This window comes from Colossoma macropomum, unplaced genomic scaffold (genome assembly GCF_904425465.1).
Source record: "Colossoma macropomum unplaced genomic scaffold, Colossoma_macropomum, whole genome shotgun sequence".
NCBI lineage: Eukaryota > Metazoa > Chordata > Actinopteri > Characiformes > Serrasalmidae > Colossoma > Colossoma macropomum.
The window spans coordinates 997,166-1,021,910 of record NW_023495530.1 but is presented as its reverse complement, the minus strand read 5'-3'; the positions used below and the strand labels follow the sequence as shown (position 1 = coordinate 1,021,910).

At 38.5% G+C, this 24,745-nt stretch overlaps 1 protein-coding gene across 2 annotated transcripts; it reads left to right on the top strand.

Annotated features, from left to right (window-relative positions):
- Positions 1-485: 485 nt before the first annotated feature.
- Positions 486-22,988, top strand: LOC118802334 (NACHT, LRR and PYD domains-containing protein 12-like). Of its 2 annotated transcripts, XM_036562850.1 has the most exons (10): positions 486-703; positions 4,936-5,118; positions 5,240-5,347; positions 7,716-9,674; positions 10,220-10,393; positions 11,601-11,774; positions 11,975-12,148; positions 15,836-16,009; positions 16,146-16,192; positions 17,873-22,988. In XM_036562850.1, the coding sequence occupies exons 2-10, from the start codon at positions 5,045-5,047 to the stop codon at positions 18,403-18,405; spliced, it is 3,417 nt and encodes a 1,138-aa protein (XP_036418743.1). In that variant the 5' UTR covers positions 486-703; positions 4,936-5,044; the 3' UTR covers positions 18,406-22,988. The 2 variants fall into 2 exon arrangements, with proteins under 2 accessions (XP_036418743.1, XP_036418744.1); XM_036562851.1 differs by lacking the exons at positions 11,601-11,774; positions 11,975-12,148.
- The last annotated feature ends 1,757 nt before the right edge of the window (positions 22,989-24,745 follow it).

Below are 24,745 nucleotides of genomic sequence, written 5' to 3'. Positions count from 1 at the left end.
CATTAGTTTATAAATGCTCAAATATTTTTAATGTAAAAGAATTCAATAATTTCCTGAATACTGAATATCATAAAACATTTTAACACCGCTGTTATATTTTAAAGAGCTTCCAAACTCGAGTTATAGTAATTTAAAAAGGCGCCTCATATATGTTCATGACGTCAGTGAGCGCGAACAGCCAATGAGCTGCTCCGCTCGCCAACCAATCAGCACTCACTAGCAGTAACGCCTGCCTCCTGCTGCCCAAAACCCGTTTGCTGTAGAAAAAAGGAAACATACAGGTTTTAATTGCTTTTTTAAGTCAAGCACATCCTTCTACTGTCTAAAACTAAAGGAAAGTTCTGGTTCAGTGATTAGAAACTATTTTCACTTTTCGTTTTTAGCCGTTGAGCTCCATTCACTCCCATTCATTGAGGACTCCCTCGTGGGCGCCCTCTGCTGTTCAGCAGTCCAGTTTTTGATATAACTGGGGGGGATAGGAAGTGGCCAGGCTTCTCATAACCCGGCTCTGCTCTGGCATGGACGTACGTGCGCTGTCAGGGCGGGTGGGGTTTATAGTCCCCTCCCACTGCACGCTTTTGATGGAGACAGCTCCTGCAGCAGAAGCGGGGTGATGACGCAAAGGGAGCAATGACAACACAGAATCAGAACATGAGGCAAAACCGAAAGTTACTTTAACCCGCCGCCAAGGAGGGAAGGAGAGGTAAGCGAGCAGAGCGTTCCGCATATCACCTGGTAAACGAGTTAAGCCACTCGTAATGTGGGTTATTGTTTGCAGTTTAAATCAAGAACAAAACATGTTTTGCGTGTTTATACGTGCAGGTGACTCCTCCTCGATTAGAGACTAATGGCAGGATAAGCGGCAGCAGACTTATTTGATACACACGGGACGTGACGCAGGACAGCGGGTATCCGTGCGGTAGCGCACTGCCTCAACCTCTGCAGTGGCCACGGCGGGCAAATGCGCAGTGCAGTTTTCTTTTTTCCCTCAGCCGCTGAGGGCCGCAATCGCTGCAGCAAGCGGACGAGGGTAGGGGACCGTCTGTAAAGTGCGCATACTGTTTAAAAACGTAAATACAGAGATGAGGAGCCTGTTGGTGTCATTTGTAAAGACGTGAGACCTGCTGAAATACGCAGATGATGAACTAACGTTAACAACCCGTTGATGTTGAAGTACTTGTTAATTTTAGCAGTCAGAAAGTGCTTGTAGTGGACCTGCAGATTGCCCTGTCACAATCCTACAACACATTGCAGTTTTAAAAAATGTTGCAGATATAACTTGGTGGAATTGTGCTTTGTAAAGCTGTTATTAAAAACCTACTGCTACTGTTTAAATTTGTGTGAAAAAAAACATATACTGGACGTCACCTAAACCTGTTGTACTGAGACACACTGCACAAACCTACTGCAACCTTCCAATCTAAAATCAGTTGTAGTTGTTTAGTTTGGTAAGATATGCATTAGTTGAATTTTAATCAGTTTTTTTCTAAAAGTAAATTGCTACTGTGACACATCCATATGGCGTACAGATCTAAAGTCACTTGTAGTGTACAGAGGCACATCTGACAAACACACTGTAACAGCAGTCAAGACCAAGATTTAGGTGAAGCCATGATTCTACTCCAAGAACAGCACTTGTTAAAATGAGATGGCAGAAAGGCACATGCACAACACAACTCCAGAGGGAGGTCACCATTAGCCACAGGTTTCATGCTACCAGTGACCCCTTAACACATACACCTACCTTAACTAAACAACAGCAACAATAAAAACAATAAACAATACAAACAGTGCCTTTTTTAACTGGGGTGCACAACTCCCTTGAGCCCCTTTGTGCAGCTCTCTGGTTGACCGCGCCCCCCGTGGCCGTTCCCACAATACTACAACCTTTTGTTTGGTAAGATATGCCTTGGTTGAATTTTAATTATTTTTTTCTATAAATAAATCGCTACTGTGAGACAACCATTTGACATACATATTTAAAATAACTTGCAGTTTACAAACACCCATCTGACAAACATATTACAACCTTTAATTTGGTATATTATGCCCTGGTTGAATTTTAATGAATTTGTATGAGTAATAAATTGTTACTGTGACACGTGCACATGACATACAGGTCTAAATTCACTTGTAGAATACAGATATCGATGTGACAAACATACTACAACCTTTAGTTTGGTAAGATAGTGTGGTGGTGATAGTGACATGGTAGACAGTTTACCACAATATAAACAACATATCCTAACACGTTGTATCACTCATCTCACTGCTGTTTTTATGCCAAATAGTCAGTTTCTGTGGAATGAAGGTGAACACTCAAAAATGTAAAACAAATTAAAAGTTATGATAAGTAAAACTGAAAAGAAATATTCAAGGTTCTGCACTATTTCTACGCTATATGGACAAAAGTACTGGGACCCCTACATATTACACCTACATTCACATTCTATATCTATAGGCACTAATATGGAGTTGGTCACCCCTTTGCAGCTATAACAGTTTCCACTCATCTGGAAAGCTTTCTACTAAGCTAAAGCTTTCTACAAGATTTTGGAGTGTCTGTGGGAATTTTAGCACATTCATCCAGAAGAGCACTAGTGAGGTCAGACACTGATGTTGGATGAGAGGGCCTGGCTCCCAATCTCCATTTTAGTTCATCCCAGAGGTGATCGATGGGGCCAACACCTGTAAAACAACCCCATAGCATTATCCCTTCTCCACCAAACTTTACAGCTGGCACAGTGCAGTCAGGCAGGTAACGTTCTCCTGGCATTTGCCAAACCCAGACTCATCCATCCAGATAGAGAAGCATGATTTGTCACTCCACAGAATACATTTCCACTGCTCCAGAGTCCAGTGTCTGTGCGTTTTACTCCACTCTATCTGACGCTTGGCATTGTGCTTAGTAATGTGAGGCTTGCATGCAGTTGTTTGGCCATGGAAACCCATGCCATGAAGCTTCCGGCGCACAGTTTTTGTGCTGATGTTAATGCCAGATGATGTTTGGAACTCTGCAGTTATTGAACTCTGCACTATGCTTCCAGCACTCGGCAACCCACTCTGAAACCTTCTGTGGTCTGCCACTTCATGGCTGACTTGCTGTGTGCTGTTCCTAAACTCTTCCACTTTTCAGTAATACCATTTACAGTTGATCGTGGAATATCTAGGAGGGAAGAAATTGCAACGGTGGCATCATATGAAAGTACCACACTCTAATTCAGTGAGCTCTTTAGACCGACCCATTTTTTCACAAATGTTTGTAAAGGCAGGCTGCATGGCTAGGGGCTTGATTTTATACACCTGTGGCATTGGGACTGAATGCTGCACCTGAATGCAATGATTAAGAGGTGTGTCCCAGTACCTTTGTCCAAATAGTGTAAGTCAGCATTCAAATTTAAGCAAATTTGTGACATTGACCACGTTAGGGTCTTTGTAGGCAGATGACGCTCAGGTGGATTGGATCTACTAATAAAAGTCTTTTGCAGAACTTGTGGAATTCATTGCCAGGTTGACTCTGTCATTAAAGAAAAAAGGGGGTTTACCAAATATTAAAAGATTCTGAAATTCATGTAAAAATATCAACACATGCAAGCTGTTATGCTGATAACATAATTCAAAAAGAAAAACTTTATATTGAATTAGAAAGGAATGCAAGTAGAAGTACTTTCTAGCAGTCTCAGACTTTTTGACCCCACTATATGTGGTTGGGCTGTGGTATATTCATTATATGAGGTCCAAAGTCTGAGGCCACATTGAATCTGGGATATTTTTCATTTAAACCATTAATAAATAAATTAATCAATTTATTTGTTTAAAGCAAAAAGATTTTGCCCTATTTCTAGGTTACTTTTCATAGCAAATTTTTAGTACATTTTGAACATTGACCATGTTAAGGCCAGTGTATAAAAAGGTCAGTGTATTTTCCCTTCACTTGAAGCTCATATTCAGACAACTGCCTGGTGGATTTGATCTGTTCAACAGAGGCTTTTATGCAGACATGTTGAGTCCATACTAGTATGAGTGCATGCTGTTGTTAAAATAAAAGGGGGACTTACCAAATGGTCTGTCAACTCTTGAGAGAATGAGCAGGTGTGCACCATATTTTAATTACAGCCTGTGTCAATAAAGTTCACACTTGCAGTCTGTGTACTGGTGTGCACTTTCACATGTTTTCCAGTAAGTATTCAAGTATGTCTCATTTCACAAACACGCAAAAATACAGTGTACAAGACTCACAATTTTCCCAAAGACCACTTTGGAGTGGTATTGGGCCAAAGAATATACATAAGGTAAACAGAGATAATTCTCAAGTAAATAGGGTGAAAAGTATACAGTTCTTGTCTGCTTAAGTGTTGCAGCATCCACTTCACCCTGTAAAAAAACAGGGCAGAAAGTCATGGCAGCTGGCTAAAGAAACCCAAAACAAAATAATTTTTTTCTTAAAATCAGCTACTCAGGAAATGAACGTTAAGGCTCAAAATAGTCACAAGATCCTAGCATTCACAGAAATGCCCACAAATTTGATATAATTTTGAAGGGAGGTAAAATATTTGCTAATATTTAGTAAAATGGGCAGCATTTCCTGCTGGCATGAACGGGGCTCGAGTCTCCGTTGTCTGCGTAAAGGGGGTATTCTGACACACCATTCACGGTCTTAACAAAGAATTGCTTACTATAGGCAAAAGTGTGCACTTAAGCAAAGCCACAAATCACAGTGGACTTTGGGACAGGCTCTAGGAGTCAATGGCACATTAGCTAAAATAATTATGTGAATACAGTCTGGCAGAAAGTAGCTAGCAAACATGTATCTCTATGAAAAATATTCTTTTTAAATTAGCAGTTTTAATTTGTATTGCACCTTACCACTTACCAATCTTACCACTGCCCAAAAGACTAAACCAAATAAACATTGTACTTTTATTTATTCATCAGGTACTTTTATGCTGCGTTGACAACAAGCTCATCAGGCTGCAATGAGTATTTACATATTATATTGTATGAACAATAAGAAGAAAAAAGCAGCATCTCCAGTTTCAGCTGTATGTCTGAGAAGAGAAACAACTCCATGATGGAACCTCATAACTCCAGCAGTGAAAGAGGAGCCTCTCAACCAAAGTAAGTAACTTGCCTTGAGTGATAAAGAAGAGGAAATAGAATAGAATGCTTAAGATAAATGATTTCATAAAGAAAGTACATACTCAACACCTTATTCTCATTATGGATGATTTGCCATCAGCACAAAGAAAGCAGGATGTCCAGTTCCCAGCTGTGTGTCTATGAAGAGTGACCATTCCCATCAAGAGCCTCTTAATTTCAGAAGTGGACCTGTGCCCTCTGACCCGAAGTGAGTGAAACATTAAGGACATTAAGATCATTTATCAACTTAATGTACACTATGTCCAAAATTTTGCCGACACATGCTCACCCAGTTTCTTATGAAATTAAGGGTATAAGGGTATAAGGATCTTTTTCACCCATTAATGTCATAACAGCCTCTACTTTTTTCTGAGAAGGCTTTACATTAGACATTGAAACATTTGTGTTCAGCTGCAAGAGAATTAGCGATGTCAGGTACTTATGTTGAATAATTGATTGCACATCACAAACATGACTCCAACTCATCTCAGAGGTTTTGTATGGAGCTCCATTACTCCAAAGCCTACAGCTGTTGCATCCATCCTATTCTATCAGCAATGATTTTATATGGACATCATACATACTGTGTTTGTGCAATTGAACACCTGTGTCATCTTTCATTGCAGCTTAGAGTAGCTCACCTCACTAATTAGAATTGGTGGATACTTTTGGACATATAGTGTATATCATGTACATCACAGGTCAGCTTTTTGGAAGCAACGTAAATCATTAAAAATTGGTCAAAGTAAGGGAATGTTATCAGCAGACAATGCCATTCCAGATCTTAAAGCAGTCATTACAAGGAAAGTAGCTTGCAGTTGTGTGCTAAATGACATTTCACACGTTTGCAGTGTTAGCTTTATGCCAGATGTAGTGGGCTCCATATCATCGAAAAAGGTCCACCTTTGACTAATCAGTCCACAGAATATTATCACGGATGCTGGCTTTTGAACTGTGTGTTAATAACAAGCTGGATAGTCCCTCCCTTCTTTAGCCTGGAGGATCCCGTATCTATAATTTCCAAAAAGAATTTCACATTTGGATTAATTGGACCACAGTACACTTTTCCACATAGCTTTAGTCCATCTTAAATGAGCTCAATCCCAGCAAAGGCATTTCTGGATTCTCTTTATATATGGTTTCCTCTTTGCATGGTAGAGTTTTAATTTGTGGATGCAGCAACAAACTATATTCACAGACAGTGGTTTTCACAAGTGTTCCTGAGCCCATGCAGTGATTTCCACTACAGAATTGTGTCTGTTTTCAATGCATTGCCACCTGAGGGCCCAAAGATCACAGCCATCCAGTGCTGGTTTTCAACCTTGTCTCAGGCATACACAGATTTCTCCAGATTCTCTGAATCTTTTAATGATATTATGTACCATAAAGGATGAAATCCTCTTTCTTTGATGTTTACCTTGAGAAATGTTATTCTTGAATGGTTGCACTATTTGCCCATGCAGTCTTTCACAGAGTGGTGAACCCCTCCCCAACTTCTGAAAGATTTTTTTTTTTTCCCATTTATGTTTCTGATCTGTTGCCAGTTAACCTAATTAGTTGTGAGATGTTCCACCAGGTGATTTGTTTAGTATCACACAACTTTACCAGTCTTTTGTTGCCCCATCCCAACTTTTAGGGAACATGTTGCTGGCGTTAAATTAAAAAAAGGCATATATTTTTCAAAAACAATTACATTTCTCATTTTCAACATTTGATATGTTGTCTTTGTACTATTTTAAATTAATTATAGGGTTTAAATGATTTGCACATTATTATTTTTGTTTTTTATTTACATTTTGCAAGCATCCCAATAGGGTTGAAATTCCCAAATGAAATATTTATTGCGATGCAGGTCTGTTTTGGCTTTAAAGCTCATTAGATTTGAACAACATAGCAATGTATAGTATTAATTTTCTTTGCATAAATTTACCAGTCATTTCCAGCAACTGTTAAAACTAGCCGCCCAGTTATTCCGCGTTTAGGATGAATTGTTCAAAGATGGTAGATACAAAGTTTAAGTTTTCAGATGTATTGATATTTTTCTTCCTTGAATATATTTAAAAAGGTAATGATGACATACCTGTCTCATCACTAGAAGAGTATGGAACACCACACCCAAAGACTTTGTATTTTTGGCAAAACTGATCTCTGAACCCACTCAAGCTACAGTCAACATCATAAGATGATTCAACAAAAAACAAAGTGTTAGCTTGTGCCCTGTTCTCCCTTCTCCCCTATGTTTGTAGCCATTAAAACACTTTCATTTTTTAAGACAATGACAAGACCTCTGCTCTCCTGCCCAGCTCATCACTGACACAAGATAGTACCAGCAGCTCTTGTTGCCAGATTGGGCATGATCCCTATATATTGGCATTTTATGCTAATTGCTATGAAAATGATTGTTTATTAGCTGTTTATATTTCCTTAAAAAGAGTCGGAATTTATAATAATAGATGGAATTTATAATAATAGTACAAAAGCAAATGAACAACAATAACAAAATAATAATAATGGTAATAATAATAATATGTAATTACAATATTTGTATAATAATAACACTTTGTCTTTCTGAGTAGTAGGATGGATGGCATGCTCCAGGATCAGTCCAGGCCTTTACAAGACCTTACTGGTGTCCATTGCAGGAAGAATCCTTTAACAATTCCAAACATGGGGTTATCCAGGAAGCAAGAGTACTTCCTACCTGGAGATGACCTGCACAGGATTTTAGAGAGGCACAAAACCTGCATGAAGAATAAGTATGAGAGCTTATTTGAAGGATTCAAATCTCAGGAGAATAAAACTCTTCTGACCAGCATTTACACTGAGCTCTATATAATAGAGGGAGAGAGTAATGGAGTGAATGAAGAACATGAGGTTTTACAGATTGAGAACATTTCCAGAAGACTCTTGCAAGACACTCCTATTAACTGCTTAGAAATCTTCAAACCAGTACAAGACTCAGAAGGAGAAATTAGATGTGTGCTGACTGAGGGCATTGCAGGCATCGGAAAAACAGTCTCTGTGCAGAAATTCATTCTGGACTGGTCTGAAGGAAAAGCAAATCAGGACATAGATTTCATGTTTGTGCTTCCTTTCCGAGAGCTGAACTTGATTAAGGATTACCAATACAGTCTTCATAGACTTCTGTGTGACTTCCATCCTGAGCTCAAAGATCTGGACCCAAAGATAATTGATGATTGCAAAGCTGTTTTCATCTTTGATGGCCTGGATGAAAACAGAATTCCACTGAACTTTTTACAGTGTGAAAACCTGTCAGACATAACCAAGGTGTCATCACTGGATGTGATAATGACAAACCTCTTCAAAGGAGAGCTGCTTCCCTCTGCTCACATCTGGATAACCTCTCGACCAGCAGCAGCCAGTCAGATCCCCTCTGAGTACATTGAGCGTGTGACAGAAATCCTGGGGTTCAATAACCCACAGAAGGAGGAATACTTCAGGAAGAGAATCAGTGACCAAGAGCAAGCCAACAGTATCATCTCACACATTAAGAGAATAAGGAGTCTCCACATTATGTGCCACATTCCAGTCTTCTGTTGGATCTCAGCCACTGTTCTTCAGCAAATGACAAAACAAAGTAATACAGGAATTCCTAAAACTCTGACTGAAATGTACTCACACTTTCTGCTTACTCAGACAGAAATAACAAAACAGAAATACAGTGAAAGTGGGAAAATAAAGAAAGAATTGATAAAATTGAAGAGGGAAATTTGGGATACAAAGAAACTACCACAATGTGGCAGTGAAATGATTCTGAAATTGGCTGAACTGGCTTTCAAACAGATTATGAAAGGGAATGTGATGTTCTATGAAGAGGATCTGAAAGAATGTGGCATTGGTATCACCGAGGCCTCAGTGTATTCTGGCATTTGCACTGAGATCTTTAGGGAGGAATCTGTGCTTTACCAAAAGAAGGTCTACTGCTTTGTGCACCTGAGCTTTCAGGAGTTCCTAGCTGCTCTCTACGTGTTTCACTGCTATATGAGCAAGAACATGGAACCACTGCAGTTTTTTAATCCACTGGACAAACAGTGGTCTGGCAATGTTTCGTTGGAAGAGATACTGAAAGCAGCAGTGGATAGAGCCTTAAAGAGCCAGAATGGACACCTGGATCTATTTCTCCGTTTCCTGCTGGGCCTCTCACTGGAGTCAAATCAGCAACTTTTGCATGACCTACTTACACAAACAGTGAGCAGCTCAGACAGCATCAACAAAACAGTACAGCACATCAAACACCTAATACAAACAGAGAATCTTTCTCCTGAAAGATCTATAAACCTGTTTCTCTGTCTCACTGAAGTAAATGACCAGTCTTTATTCAGAGAGATTCAGGAGTACCTCAAATCAGAGAAACACTTCGAAACAGGTCTTTCTCCTGGACAGTGTTCAGCACTCGCCTATATGCTGCACATATCAGAGGAGGTGCTGGACGAGTTGGACTTAAAGAAGCATAACACATCAGAAGAAGGTTATAGAAGACTGCTCCCAGCTGTGAACAACTGCAGGAAAGCTCTGTAAGTGTTATGTCTGAAAACTGAATAGTGACTGAGTGTTAAGGACATTTATCTCTTAGGAAAACTGCAAATACAGTCTGATTTTTTCTATTTTATAATTAATTTACACAGTCTTAAAAGTAAGAGCAGCAAATGTAATCAAAATGGGGAATGCTAATGCACTGTGCTATAGTTCATACTATATGCATGCTAACTAAGTCTACATAAATAAAGACTAAACACTATCTTGATACAGTGTAAAGACAGTCGTACCAGCGATTGACATTACATCACCTGGAATTCAGAGTTTCTCCACAAAGCAGTTCTGATCACTGCTGAATTAGGGTGAATTAGTGTGAATATGCGGTGAATTACATGCATTATGAAAGAGTCTATTTATCAACTTTACTGGACACTATTACACTGTAACACACCCATGTTCACATTAAATTCAATGTCATGTGATGGGGTGCAACATAATATTATTATTATTATTATTATTATTATTATTAAATAATCTCCTATGAACCATTGTATTAGGTACCATATTTACTCTACCTTTTCAGGCTCGCTGGCTGCTATCTCACCACAAATTCCTGTGAAACTGTGTGCTCGGCTCTGAAATCAGCAGACTCCTCTCTGAAAGAACTGGACCTCAGTAACAATGTCCTGCAGGATGCAGGCATGGAGCTGCTCTCTGTTGGATTGAAGAGTTCACACTGTAAACTGGAGATACTCAGGTGAACTTTGTCTGAAAAAACAGATGAGCTTTCTAGCCAGTTTTAGTCTGTGAATCTTAAATTGCCTACATATTTAACTTTGCTGCATTAAAACACTCCATCCTGAAAATAACATTAGTATGTTTCAAACATGTTATTTATACACATTTTTCTTTTTAAACTCTATGGTGATGTGGCACCACACATGCAGGGACAAAAGTGAATCAAAAAGGGACATTCACTCTTGCTCTACATCTGGCTTGATAGTATAGTATAGGCTATTGGAGCCACCTTGCAGTTGCATGCAGAAGCAAAATATGTACCTTGTAACATTTCACCCAGCACTCGAACATAAATGTCTACTGTATTGTATTATTCCAAGACCTACACTTCAGGGGTCAGTAAGCTTGACAGTCTTTAGTAATATTGCCAAAAAAGGAAAAATAATCAAATCAAAAGAAGTCAGACTGTTATTCCCTCTCATCACAGCAATGTGTTGAAATAAGAATGAAATATAGCTTCTCCGGAACAGTGATCAAATGATCAAATGTGACCACAGTACTCAGTCTTGGCTTGTAGCATGGTATCCTCAGTGCAAATTACTTTATATGATAACAAGTTTATTTGTTGGTATTGGAGGTGAGTAAAACCAGCTCAAATGAAGATGCACATGAATGGACAAACCATTTTTTACAGTGTAGGAGGGATTTTTTGCAATAATGTGTTTTTCGCCTACTTTCTTATTCATCAGTATGATATGTGACTGGCTTAGAGACACTAATCTCCTGCCTCCTGCTTATTATATCTGCAACGGTTTTGCCATCTACCAGTAGTACTGTAGAAGACCAAGGTCATGGGATCTTCTGAACTACGATAGGTCACATTTTTTAATTATTTTATGTTTGATTCAGCTTTTGCATTTGTCCTTTAGGAGGCACAATGCCCAGGCACTCTGGAGATGACTGAAATCCATTGTCTGTAAATATATTCACCTGACTTGGTAGTGATAACATACACACATGGTTTGAGCATTAATGAGGTTTCTGTGTTCTGTCGTCATTTTAACCTATAAACTGTTGCACAGGCTTTTGCATGTGTTTAGCTATGTTAGATTTAGTAACAGAATGTCTGACATTTGCCACAAAGATCTCATCAGACAGCTCCTTTCAGGTTGGATTCCACAGCCTCTGTTTACTTTATTCATTTGCAGTTTATTCTGTCTTTGCAGACTTGCTGGATGTAACATCACCACAATCTCTTGTGAAATACTCTGCTCTGCTCTGAAATCACCAAGCTCTGCCATAAAAGAGCTGGATCTCAGTAACAACAACTTGCAGGATTTAGGAGCGAATCTGCTTACAGCTGAACTGAAGAATTCACACTGTAAACTAGAGATACTCAGGTAAACTTTCAGTGAATGTGCTTTTTAATGAAAAATAAATACATTTATAAATTATGTAACTGTGACAAGTGAACTAAATTTAAGTACATCAGTTATATGTATTTGGTTTCTTATTTCATGTGGTTTCATGTAGTTTCAGACATATAAAATCCACAATATATTTTAAGAAGATGTGTTATGTAATTATTATCTCTTTGCAGACTGAGTATCTGTAATATTGGGGAAAAAACTTGTGAAAATCTGGGATCAGCATTGCAATTGTCAAACTCCCTACTGAAAGAACTTGATCTTAGTAACAATGATCTTCAGGATTTAGGAGTAGAGCTGCTTTCTGCTGGCTTGAAGAGTTCACACTGTAAACTGGAGATACTCAGGTGAGCTTTTTATAAATTGCTTCTTGAATGGATAATAGTAGCTTTTTAAAGCTTTAAGCTTTTCTTCAAATGGCCAAAAAGTGATTAAAAGAGTGTGATGTAGTCATAGTTTTACTTTGAAACAGAAGAATGGTATAACGGCATTTGCCGTGTATGCACGTAAGTGAATAGAGACAGAGATGCTCATGTGCTGTGTTATATTAATATTAAATTTAATAATAGTAGAGCACTCATACTGTAATGTAGTAATGACAGTGCATTGTATTGTTTAAATATATATATTACTGTAATCAACAACATTCTTTTTTCTGAATACTATATACACAAATTATAGGAAAGGGAAAAACAGTTTTAGATTTGTAGTTAAATTGCATCTTATACTGTATACATTTTAAAGAGCCATAAACCCTAACAAACTCATCAATCATTTTAGTATTTCAAAAATACATCCAGCTACACTTTCATAAGCTGAATAACAGGGTCCTCTAATGATCATAGCAGTGGCAATCAGATACGTACAAAAAAAGTTTTTACATTGACGTCAGCTATAAATTGACTTTAAAAAAATAAAACGATCTTGAACTCACAAGAATGTCCATTGCTTTATATTGATCAGGTTGTGGTAGTTAAGCTAGCTATCTCTCTTTCCTCCTATAAAAACAATCCACTCCCTCTTAGAAGGCTTCTACCACCACACACATGTCCCCAAAGTGCTAAATAAAAGCAATGAAAAGGATAACTAAACTAAAATAAAACACAGGCATAAGTGATGCCTCATTGCCCCCCCCTTCAAGTGTTATCTGTTCTGGTGATCCACATGGCAAGTCCTTTAAGAATACCGGAAGACTTCCAACTTATCTTTAGGGCAGAGCTCCTGAGATGACTGTCCGGCCGGGCATGGCCTCCTTTTCATATGGCCAGTATGGGGCAGTCTATCCCTGTGAACTATAACAGTCTGCTGCCCTGCCCAGACCCTATACACCACCTCCTGTCTGGCAGTCACTGGTTTCACCCTAATGGCCCCTGGCAAGCTTGTTCACAACATGGTGACAGTGACCAAGCTCCTCAGCTCCTCTGGTAACACTGTCCCCCTCTGACCCCGATGGGCTCACAAAGACCTGCTCTGTAAGCATCCTGAGCTCATGGCCAAACATGAGAAGTGCCAGAGTGAACCCAGTCAACTTCTGCACAGCAGTACGGCAAGCCAGCAGACCAGGGCAATTGTACTGGTGCTGATTAGTGAAGATGGCCAAATAAGTAGTGAGCGTTTGGTTGAAACCCATGTGGGTCATGAGATCATTACTCTGAGGGTGGAGCAGTGTGGTCTTTCAGTCACCCAGTCAGTTGCAAGCCTCAGCCATGACTGCTGACTCGAAGTTGCGTGCCTGGTCACTCTGGAGCTCCTCTTGCATACCAATCCAGCTGCTCTGCTGTCGTGGCTGCACTCTGGTATGGGACCACATATGCCTCAGCCGTTTACTGAAATAATCCATGGCCATGAGCACATAGTTGTTCTCAGCCTCGGTGGTGAGAAAGGGGCCCAGGACATCCATGGCTACTCTGTCCATTGGGGTACCAGTGCAGAGGGTTTGCAACAAACCCGATGATGGTTGCGGCAGCCTTTTCTTGGCTGTACGTAAGTCACCCACCCCGAAATGCCCCATGCCAGCTGCCCCATGCACCATGCCCAGCACTGTTTTTCACAGACTGCATGGCACCAGCAACTGCCAGAAGCACTTGCTGGGCAGTGGCTCCTCCCACATGTGGTACAACAACCCTTTATGTAAACAAAGACTGTCCCAACCTGCGCTGAGTGCCTTGGCTGTGTAGAAGTCCAGCATGATGCTAAATGAAGAAATTGTACTTCTGTAGTGTCATGATTCACTTTGCTACCTGGTCCTCTAGCTCTTTAAACTGGATGAGCCAGGTCAATGTGGCGTGATCAGTGCACAACAAGTAGGGAATACCGTAGAGCTAGAGCTAAAACTGTCATAGCCCCACCACAACAGCTAGCAATTTCCTTTGCATTACGCAGTAATTGCGCTTCTGCTTGCTCAACCGCCGACTGTAATAGACGATAACCTGTCAATACCCTCCTGTGTATGCGAGAGATCAGTGCTGATGCCCTTGTCACTAGCATCTTTGTTTAAAATGAACTCGCCACCTGCCTGTGAGAATGCCAGTACCGGCACCTCGCACAGATGGCAGTAAATGTTTGCGCCTGTTCCACCCCTGCACACTCACTGTGTGGCTGTTAAAGCTTACATGCTGTTGAAAGAGATTGTTTCTTGGGGTGCAGCCAGAGGTTTGCAGATTTAATAGTTTGACATATCAGCTCCAAATTTGCGAGTGCCCCATCAAAATCTGGTGCATGGGCAGCACATCATCGAGATGATGGGGACACTGGCTAGCACTTGTTCTGTCAGCCACTTGAACATAGACAATGCGTTTCAGAGGCCAAAGGCCATTACTGTGAAATGCTACAGTGTGAATGCTGTCTTTTCTCTGGCATCAGTGGCTGCTAATACCCACTCCCAGCAAGGCTGAAGGTATGCATGACACTCTCATAGACTTTGATAACCCATTTTAGTCCCCAGCCCCTCCCTTATTGAATCATGTCGAAAAACTCTGTGCGCCCTCTCATGGCAACAACAGAGTAGAGTAGCTTTTCTTACAGTAGAAAATGCCACCAGGGCTGTCACTAGGACGTGGAAATGTGGAAGTGGTCTGTCATATTGAACATTTGTCAAACATTTCTTATAATTCTATCAAGGAAAGTTATAGTGCGATAATTATTGTAATTAAATTTTTATAATATTTGTTACCAGCCCAGCCCTACTGTCGTTCCCTCGACCTGGCAATGAGCCCCGCCACCAGAGTTACAGCCTAGGACTCTAGCTCTGTGTGCTCAGCTCCTCTAGTGCCAAAGGCCTCCCTCATGGAAGGCGGAAGCCTCACTGCCAGGGAGCCAAGACCCTCCACCTTAACTTTACCGCTGGAGTTCATGTGCTGATTTCCTCGCCTCCTGTCCAGATTCAGAAAAGTCTTCATGACGTTGATCATGGCTCACATCGCTGCCGGGAAGTCTAAACCAAGTATACAGACTTCACGTATAGATGCAAGCCCGAATTTGTGTGCTTGGTTCAGACCTCCGAGCACAATTGGGAGCATCTTCCTCCCTCTCATTTCAACTAGGCCACTAGTAATGGAGCCAAACTGGACAGTGATCTCCCCTCAGCCATCCAGCGTACCTGTCGTGGTGTGGGAAACCATGCCCAATGATAGTCGAACCAATGTCAAAGAGTAAATATTCCAACACCAACTCCTCCTGAACGTGCTTCCCAAATGTGGGGTAAGCCTGCTGGACCAAAGTGCTTAAGTCTGCCGCCAGCACGCTCACCTGCTGTAACATATAATCTATATTGCATTGTGCATAAGAAGGCTTGGCTCTCCTGGTGCTAGTGGTGAGGTTAGTCGTAGGTACCGTGAGCACTGATCGGGGCATTGCTGACTTTGAGCATGGAGTGGACCACAGCGTTCAGTCACTTTTTTATGTAGTCTGTGACGGATTATACATATTCTCAGTTTTTACCATTTCAGCTGCAGTTTATATGAAAGGAGGGAAGTATTTTCACTTTGAGTATGTGTAATCATGATCCAGTGTCTATTTTTTTTCCTTTTTTGCAGATTGTCTGGTTGTTTGATTACAGAAAAAGGCTGTTCTTCTTTGGCTTTAGCTCTGAGTTCAAACCCCTCACACCTCAAAGAACTAGATCTGACATACAACCACCCAGGAGATACAGGGGAAAAGCTGCTCTTTGCTAGACTACAGGATCCTTGCTACAGACTGGAGACGCTCAGGTATGTGTAAACCTAGAAGCGAAGGCAAAAGTAAAGGTAAAAAGTGAGAGAACAACAAGGTTGAAAATGAGCATTTGGTTTCAACTTGTAAAGCATTAGAATGAATGCATAAATGACTATTTATGTGTGTTTTTAGAATGGAGCATGCAGGGATGAACAGAATCAAACCAGGACTAAGAAAGTGTAAGTTCACTGTGTTCAAAGTAATGTTTATACCCTTAATGCACACAGCCCATGTCAGTTTGTGCCATTATTTTTTTATTTCAAAATAGGAAAAAGGGAAATGGTTTCCTTTTTGACAGAGATTGGAAAAACTTTAACTACACAGTCCAATATAACATAAACTACAGAGTAAAGATACAAAGATACAAAGCAAAGACCATCTTTCAATTATTTAATTTTCAAATAACCATTAAGTATTTAAGTTATTAATTTGTCAAGGAACAATGCACGAAACAAATGATTTACAGAAATGTAAAGAGAAGCCACAACTAAATGTAATATAAACATTTTCTGCATTTAATCAGTCCACACTTGGCCGGCCTCTATTACAGTTTCCATTCTTTTCAGGAGATTTACTTGCAGTTTTTTACTTTTTGAAGTAATCAATCAGCAGGGCTGTTTTTCCTCACTTCCAAAGTTCAGTCTTAGATGTTGGTTGCATTTTCTGCTTCTCACAATCAAAGTAAACTCAAATACTGATGTTGAGGCCTAGACTCTGGGATTGTCAGTCCATTGTCCAGAGAACACCGGCAGCTGCAAATTGTCTTCTTTCAAATTGACTTTCTTTTTTCAGGAACACAACCCATAGCACTGAGTAGTCTTCATGCCTTAAGTGCTGATGATGACAGTTCATGAATTGTTGGAGTGTCGTTTTCTCTTTTGTGACTTTATTCTTATGCAAGTGCTCCTCAGCAATATCTCCTCAGAAATATTTCCTAATTCTCTTCATCTACACACTGTAAATAGTGGAGCAGAACAGAAGTATTTGTGAGATTTGCATTAACGAAATGCATTGCTTTTTTTCATCTGAAGTATTATTTTACTTTGTTCTGTTTCAATTACAGTATTTATTCTACTGCCCTTTACCACAATAAGTCACTACTACAATAAGTTTTTATTTTATGCTGGTTGAAGAATCATGTTTACATTGTATGAGAACAAGAGTTACCAATCAGTTATCAATCAAATCATAATGAGTTACCCATGATTACACTGTTCAGAATATGCATGGTCAGGAGTAGTTCTAAATATACTACAAATCTAACACACATAATTTCAAAAAGAGGGGAGCACATGATTTTCTATTATTTTGCTATTGTAATTTAACAGCATAAAGCGGGCAAAAAGCAGGAACAATTTGCTCATAAATATTATTTAAGAATAAGAACCTTCAAGTCTTTCCTCCAATGTATCTTATGTAATTTCCTATGTGTAATAGTGTGAACTGCTGTATCTTCAGCAAGACTTTTCTGATTATAACTGGACGTATGTAACCTACTTAACCAAAGTTCTGGCTTTCAACAGTTCTGTATTGTGACAGTATTTACACAGCAGAGCAGATGTCCATGTTTCCTTAAAATAATTATCTTTATGTACGTACTGTGCAATTACAGATTTATATTTCCTAAAATAGAAAATACATTAATGAAGGGCAGCTTCTGACTTTTGCACAGAACAAAAATTTAAAGTAAAATAAAATTATAAACGAGGAAACCTGTTTCAAAATTTTTTGACTTTATTTTTGCATCCCCAATTAAAATAAAACAAAGAAAACAATCTGTGTTATAATTTTGTTGTCCAAATTAAATTCCTGCCTACCACTTCCACTAGAATTAAAATACTCTGTCCATTCATTTGCAGATGCCTGCAAACTCACACTGGACCCAAACACAGCAAACACATTTGTGTCTCTGTCTGAGAAGAACAGAAAGGTGACCCGTATGGAAGAGCAGCAGTTGTATCCTGACCATCCAGAGAGATTTGATGGTTGTCCACAGGTTTTGTGTAGAGAGAGCCTGACTGGACGCTGTTACTGGGAGGCTGAGTGGAGCGGAGTATCTGCTTTAGCAATGGCATACAAAGGAATCAGCAGGAAAAAAGGCAATGATAAACCTGACTTTGGTTACAATGAGAAGTCCTGGGCTCTGGTCTGTTCTAATAACAGGTACATTGCCAGGTACAATAAGAAGCAAATGGCTTTACCTAGCTCTTCCTCAAGAGTGGGAGTGTATCTGGATTGGTCTTCTGGCAGTCTGTCTTTCTACAGTGTCTCCATTGACACACATGCACTGACCCACTTATATACATTCCACTGTACGTTCACTGAGCCCCTTTATGCAGGGATTGGGTTTTGGATTTATCCTGGTGCCTCAGTGTGTTTGTGGGTCACATAGAAGAGCCCTATCTCTTGAAAAATGTACACTATCAAGGAATCAATCAGTAAATTTGGAAAAAACAAAGACTTAGTGTCCTTTTACGAACTACAGGTCATCTCTGTATGATTGTTATTCTGTAGTGGGCTTTTTCTTTTGTAATACTAGTAAGGTATCTTTATTTATATAGCACTTTTTTATTCTATTTATAACATTTTGAAATGATTACTATGGGATAAAGTAAAAACACTATAGTCTAAATGAAAATAAAGGCACAATTAAAAACAACACAGGTAAATGAGCCTCCATCCTAAGAATTAGCAGTAAGCCTGTCTCAGCTGGGAAAAGTGGTCTGTTTAACCTTTCTTTTCCCGGTAAGCTCATAAGTACTCCATTCTGAATTAGTTGGAGCCTATTTAGAGCTGTGTTACTGAATGTACCTAAGTTGACACATATAATTAAGAATTATCAGCACTAAGGTCAACATTGTGATTACATTTTAGATATACTGTGGACTGTAAATATAGGAAAAACAGTAAAGGGCTTAAAACAGAGACTTGTGGGACACCATATTGCATTTTTCATAATCAATTTACATACTGCTGTTCCATGAAATTTTGGCATTTCAGTGTAAAAACGTGGATCAGTGCAGAAGTGTTCTTCAGGTTTGAGTTGATGTAAAATGTTTTGCCTTGTTTCTTTCAAAGCAAGTTGTTGATCACACTGTCCAGCACTAGCCAGTAGTATGTATTTAAGCCTGGCTTTGGATACAGTGAAAAGTCCTGGGGTCTCATTTATCAAGACAAGCATAGAGTATGTTCTATATGAACAATGATACATCCTACACTGCTCTGCTCCTTTATTACCAGTTCATTTACATACAGAAATGCCCCCAAACAGCTACACATGTGAAACAAAGTCCCAAGTAGCCTATGTAGCTTATGAAAAGCTGAAATGTAGTATTGCCTTTAAAACTTTAGCTCTTAGAGTTAAAAATACAACTTTTCATTTAACATGTAAGAATTGAATCTAATAATTTAAATTAAAATATTTTTAAAATATGTAAAATAATACATCTTTTTTAAAGATTTAAAAAATCTTTAAAATTTAATAATTAAATTCAGCTTGCATACAAAAATAAGATTTTACAGAATATTTATTTATACAAGTATTAATAACATTTTACTTGTTTACATTGAACTGGATTAATAGCTAAAGCAACTCAGATTTTGAAGAATGGTGAGGTCAGCCATGAGGTCAATGTACATCATCACAATCGATCTTTTGATATTCTTTTATGAATTTAAATGACCTTTTCTGTGAGCCTAAATTAGCTCTGCTAACCTTTTTCACTTCATCTACACACTGTAAATAGTGGAGCAGAACAGAAGTATTTGTGAGATTTGCATTAACGAAATGCATTGCATTTTTTTCATCTGAAGTATTATTTTACTTTGTTCTGTTTCAATTACAGTATTTATTCTACTGCCCTTTACCACAATAAGTCACTACTACAATAAGTTTTTATTTTATACTGGTTGAAGAAACATGTTTACATTGTATGAGAACAATAGTTACCAATCAGTTATCAATCAAATCATAATGAGTTACCCATGATTACACTGTTCAGAATATGCATGGTCAGGAGTAGTTCTAAATATACTACAAATCTAACACACATAATTTCAAAAAGAGGGGAGCACATGATTTTCTATTATTTTGCTATTCCTCCAATGTATCTTACGTAATTTCCTATGTGTAATAGTGTGAACTGCTGTATCTTCAGCAAGACTTTTCTGATTATAACTGGACGTATGTAACCTACTTTACTTAACCAAAGTTCTGGCTTTCAACAGTTCTGTACTGTGACAGTATTTACACAGCAGAGCAGATGTCCATGTTTCCTTAAAATAATTATCTTTATGTACGTACTGTGCAATTACAGATTTATATTTAGCCATGTGATTTGATAACGTTGCCAGGTTACTGGCATTGGTTAGGTTACCTTATCACAACATGAATTTGGAAACTTTTCTAGTGCAGATGCAGGGTCAGTACTTTCATAGGGTAGGTAAATACGCACCTCCTGTTACAATCAAATAAGTCAGTAGTTACATTGTTATTGCATGCATTGTTAATGTATAATTACACAGTTTTTAGAAACACCTTATATAATGTGGGACTAATATTTTAATTCTAATGAACATAATTTTACAATGATGATCCATGTGATCTGTACAGATTAATGATGCATTCCATATGTTGAAATGTATTTGAGGTTATTTCACATGGCGGCTCTAAAAAGAGAAAACTGATAGTAAATGTTGTTGAAATGTGACTGAAGTGCACTTTATTTTATTTGACGTTCAGTTGTTGACTGTATAAGATGTTGTTATACCTACTAGGCTACTTCAGTAAACAGTATATGGCACTGAATCATGATGCAGATTAGACGTTATGATGTTCCGGACCTTCGCTTGAGGAAATTTTCTCTAACTGGACCTTATTGAGTTTTAATTAAAGACCCCTGCACTATAGCAAAACAAAATATATTCTAGGTTCTAGTGGGTGGAGTGGTGTGCCTTGAGAGCATCAACTAATTTGAGACACAGCAATACAGAATAGTCAGGCAAATTACATTGTCTTATGTTTATTACCTGAAAGTAATTCTTGTGTGCTGGGGGGTCCAGTAGTTGTTTTTGTACTAGACCCCATAAGATCCTAGTTATGCCACTGCTTTGGATTATCTATGATGGCACATCATTTTTTGTTTTTGAGTTTTTTATTTTAGGTTTATTACGTTTAATGGTGAATATTTATGCTGCATAGAATTGAAAAGTTTCAATGTGTCCATCCTCTTTAAGTGTCCTCTGCAAACATTTCTTTTTTGTTCTGACTGATGTTGCGATGTTTCTGACATTGTATACGTTTTGTGTATGTACAGTAGCACTGGTGTAGTCATTTTGCTGAAAGTGTTTTGGAGTTTGCAGTGTCTATGAATTTGCAGCACATGTTATTATTTTGCACAGCATTTGTAAAATTGCAGTCCATATGATATCATTTTGATGAAAGTGTTTTCTGCATTTGCAGCTCATTTTTTTGCTGTTTGTTGGCTCTTGTCAGCCTTTGTACAAATGACGTTTTGTTGCTTATTCTCAATGAAAAGGTTAAAACACCATGTACAGCAGTGATTCCCAACCCTGGTCCTGCAGTATCCTCTGCCCTGCACATTTTTGTGTTTCCCTTCTCCCAACACACCTCATCCAGCTGATTAGCTCAGTAACCCCTCATTAACCAGAGACCACAATTTGCAGGCAAAACAGTAGGTCACTTCTAGCCTTCATACAAACATGATCCATATCAGGACATTCAGCAGACCCGCCCCTAACTAGCAGGCATGATGTTGAGCTGTGACGTCAGCATCAGTGAGTAATTCAGCTCGGAAAATCACCCAAAATCCTTATATTATTGCTCTGCTGTTTGGCCTTCATTTTCCAACAAAGGGTTCACACATCAGATCACTCATAAGACTCTGCTTCATCATCCAGAGTGATTTCATCCACCTGTGACCATCCGTCACCCAGCAATCCAGCTCCAAAATCACCCAAACCCCACTCGCTACTGTTATATTACATCTCTGCTTTTAGCCTTCATATCATAAACAAAGGGCTTTCAGTTTACATTGATTTTGAGTATTAAAAATATCTGATATTAAATATGCAACTCAATTTGTAATTAAAAATAAAGGCTGTCTTGCTGGGTATCAGAGTTGTAGTACTGAGCATGAATCCAAGAGGACAGGAAATCAATTATAAAACGTCCGCCTTATGCTAATTATTTATTTATGATCATAATGACCAACAGAAAGAATTACCGTCAAAATTATTGCACTTTCAGCTCACAGACACTCCAGACTAACAATTTCTGAGAAGATAAACATTAATGCACTTACATTTACATGTTAATATCTGACATATCTGAGTAGCCCATGGTCTCCTGAAAATAACATATGGCATGTGTGACTGTCATATGTAAATACTTTATAATCGCAACTGTAATTGTAATTGACCCAAAAAATACAAAAAAAAATACCCAAAAGTTTAGGTTTCTAAGGGTTAACAAGCCCTTCATGACTTCAAATGAGTGTGTTGGGAGCCAGGAAAACACTGAAATGTGCAGGGCATGTGATACCCCAGGACCAGGGTTCGGAACTGAACTGTCTGAATAATGTTGATGACTGTGTGGACCCCTTTATTGAACTAGGATATAAACAACAAAACTAAAAAATAAGAACTGTTCACAGAGCCTGATATCTGTTTACTCCAAAATAAGTGGTCTTTCATACACAACAGACTCTAAAAAAGGCCATTCTATTTTGAAAGACCCTTCACATGTCCTACACTCTGTCTTCAGGTTGGTCACTGATCATTCCTGGTGAGCCATGTGTTTACTATGTTTTTTTTATTTATTTATCTTATTTATGAAGATGTTTGTCTTTTGTTCTCTGTGGATGTCTCTATGTTATATGTTTGGGTCATTTGTTTATATGCTCAGTTATGAATTGCCCCCCTGGGACAAATAAAGTTTATTCAGTTGGATGTTCAGATGGACCATTCAGAATACTTCACAGATGCTGTCCAGTGAAAGCCTCTTTTAGATTGATAGTGATTTGCGCTGCAGATTCTGTAAGTCAAGCAAAGAAACTATAACCCATCTCTTTAGGAATGGCAGTATAGCTTAGTTTTCTGGACTGAATTATTTTTGAATAACTTCATTCTAAGAAATATCAGATCTAATTTTAAACTAGGTAAACTAGGAGAACAGGACTAATAGCCAGTCTGAGCCGAGAGAGAGTGGGGGGTGATATGAGCTGAATGCTTAGTATAGGTGAGAACTCTAGCTGCAGAGTTCTGAATGTACTGTATCTACATGTTATTAATCACATTTGCTGCTTTAGAAACATGTAGAAGGAACAGATTTGGCCCAGTTACTCTTAAACTCAGGCCAAAGCAGCTGCTGTTTGTCCTTTTGTCCACCAGGTGTCACTAATGTGCGCCTGTTTTAAAACTTTGTGAGTGTGAAGCCCCCAAACTGTCTTTACAGAGTCTTTCTGCTTCAGCACATCCAGAGGGGGTTCATCAGTCCACATGCAGCATCCTATGTTCCTAGAAAATGAGGTAAATATATAGAAAAAAATGCTGACACTTTATACGTACATACTTCGTCTGTACATATGAAAAAGCACATTGAAGAATTTTTACTAGAGGAATAAGTGATTATCAGAGACAGGGTTTCAGTACAACAGTAGTTCACATTGAGAATTCAAAAGTTTAAATAAAGGAAACAAGAAAGAATAATATAAAATATAAGAATGATAAATATAAAAAGTTAAGTGCATTCATAAACTGAAAAGCAGATATCGCATTTTGCGTGAGGTAGTGGAACAAGTCTTCAAACAAAGTTAAATTTTCTCAACACGTTTATTAGTTTAGATGTTCTTTTACAATACATATACTGGATTGAGGAGATATAATTGTAAAAGTCATTTTTAAATGCACTGTAAGATGGGATTCTCTTTGAAAATTTCATTTTATGGATAAAGTATTTACCAAGGAGAATAAACAGATTAAACAAGTAGCCGATGTCCTTATTGGAGTCTGTATAATAAAATAAAATATCAAATATATCTATTCTTAATATACTGTTCATTTTTTGTCCAATATCCTTCATTGCATCATACCAAAAATTTTTAGAATGGATACAGTTGAAGAAGATGTGTTCAATACATTCATTTTTTTCACCACAAAAGTTATATATATCGCTGTTGTCGGAACAAAACCTCATGTCTCCAAAATGGCAACTTCACAGGAGAAGGAAAAAAAATTGTTTCTTTTAATGTAAGTCAGTGGAACCAGAATTTTCAAAGTAATTTTGGGCCGTTACTTTTGGGCCTTTCTTCATGAAATTTACACACAATGTGAAGAGCAAGAGGCACTTTCGAATATTGCCAAATGCTGAAAACCGACAAAAATGGAGAAACAAGGATTTCTTCCGACAGCAGCGATATATTCTTATATACTTGTATATTTTGAGACTATACTGTTGCAGGGGAAATATTTATGAAGGATTTTGTATGTTACTTCTTTGACCTTGTTATTTAACACATGTCATCGTCAGAGAGGGTCCATACTATGCTCCAATCAATGACAAATTTTGATGCCCATTGAATGAATGGGAATACTTCTTGGGATGTATTAGAAGGTTGTATAGTACATTTATAAGCTTTGCATTGTGGCTTTTAATTGAATGACAAGTCAAGATGTTCTAGCAACGGAGTTTCATGTGTGCATATCAGGAGTGT

Coding starts and splice junctions, on each gene's coding strand:
- LOC118802334 (XM_036562850.1), top strand. CDS start 5,045: ATGTCTGAGAAGAGAAACAACTCCATGATGGAACCTCATAACTCCAGC. Junction 12,149..15,835: donor TGTAAACTGGAGATACTCAG/GTGAGCTTTTTA, acceptor CCTTTTTTGCAG/ATTGTCTGGTTGTTTGATTA. Junction 16,010..16,145: donor TACAGACTGGAGACGCTCAG/GTATGTGTAAAC, acceptor GTGTGTTTTTAG/AATGGAGCATGCAGGGATGA.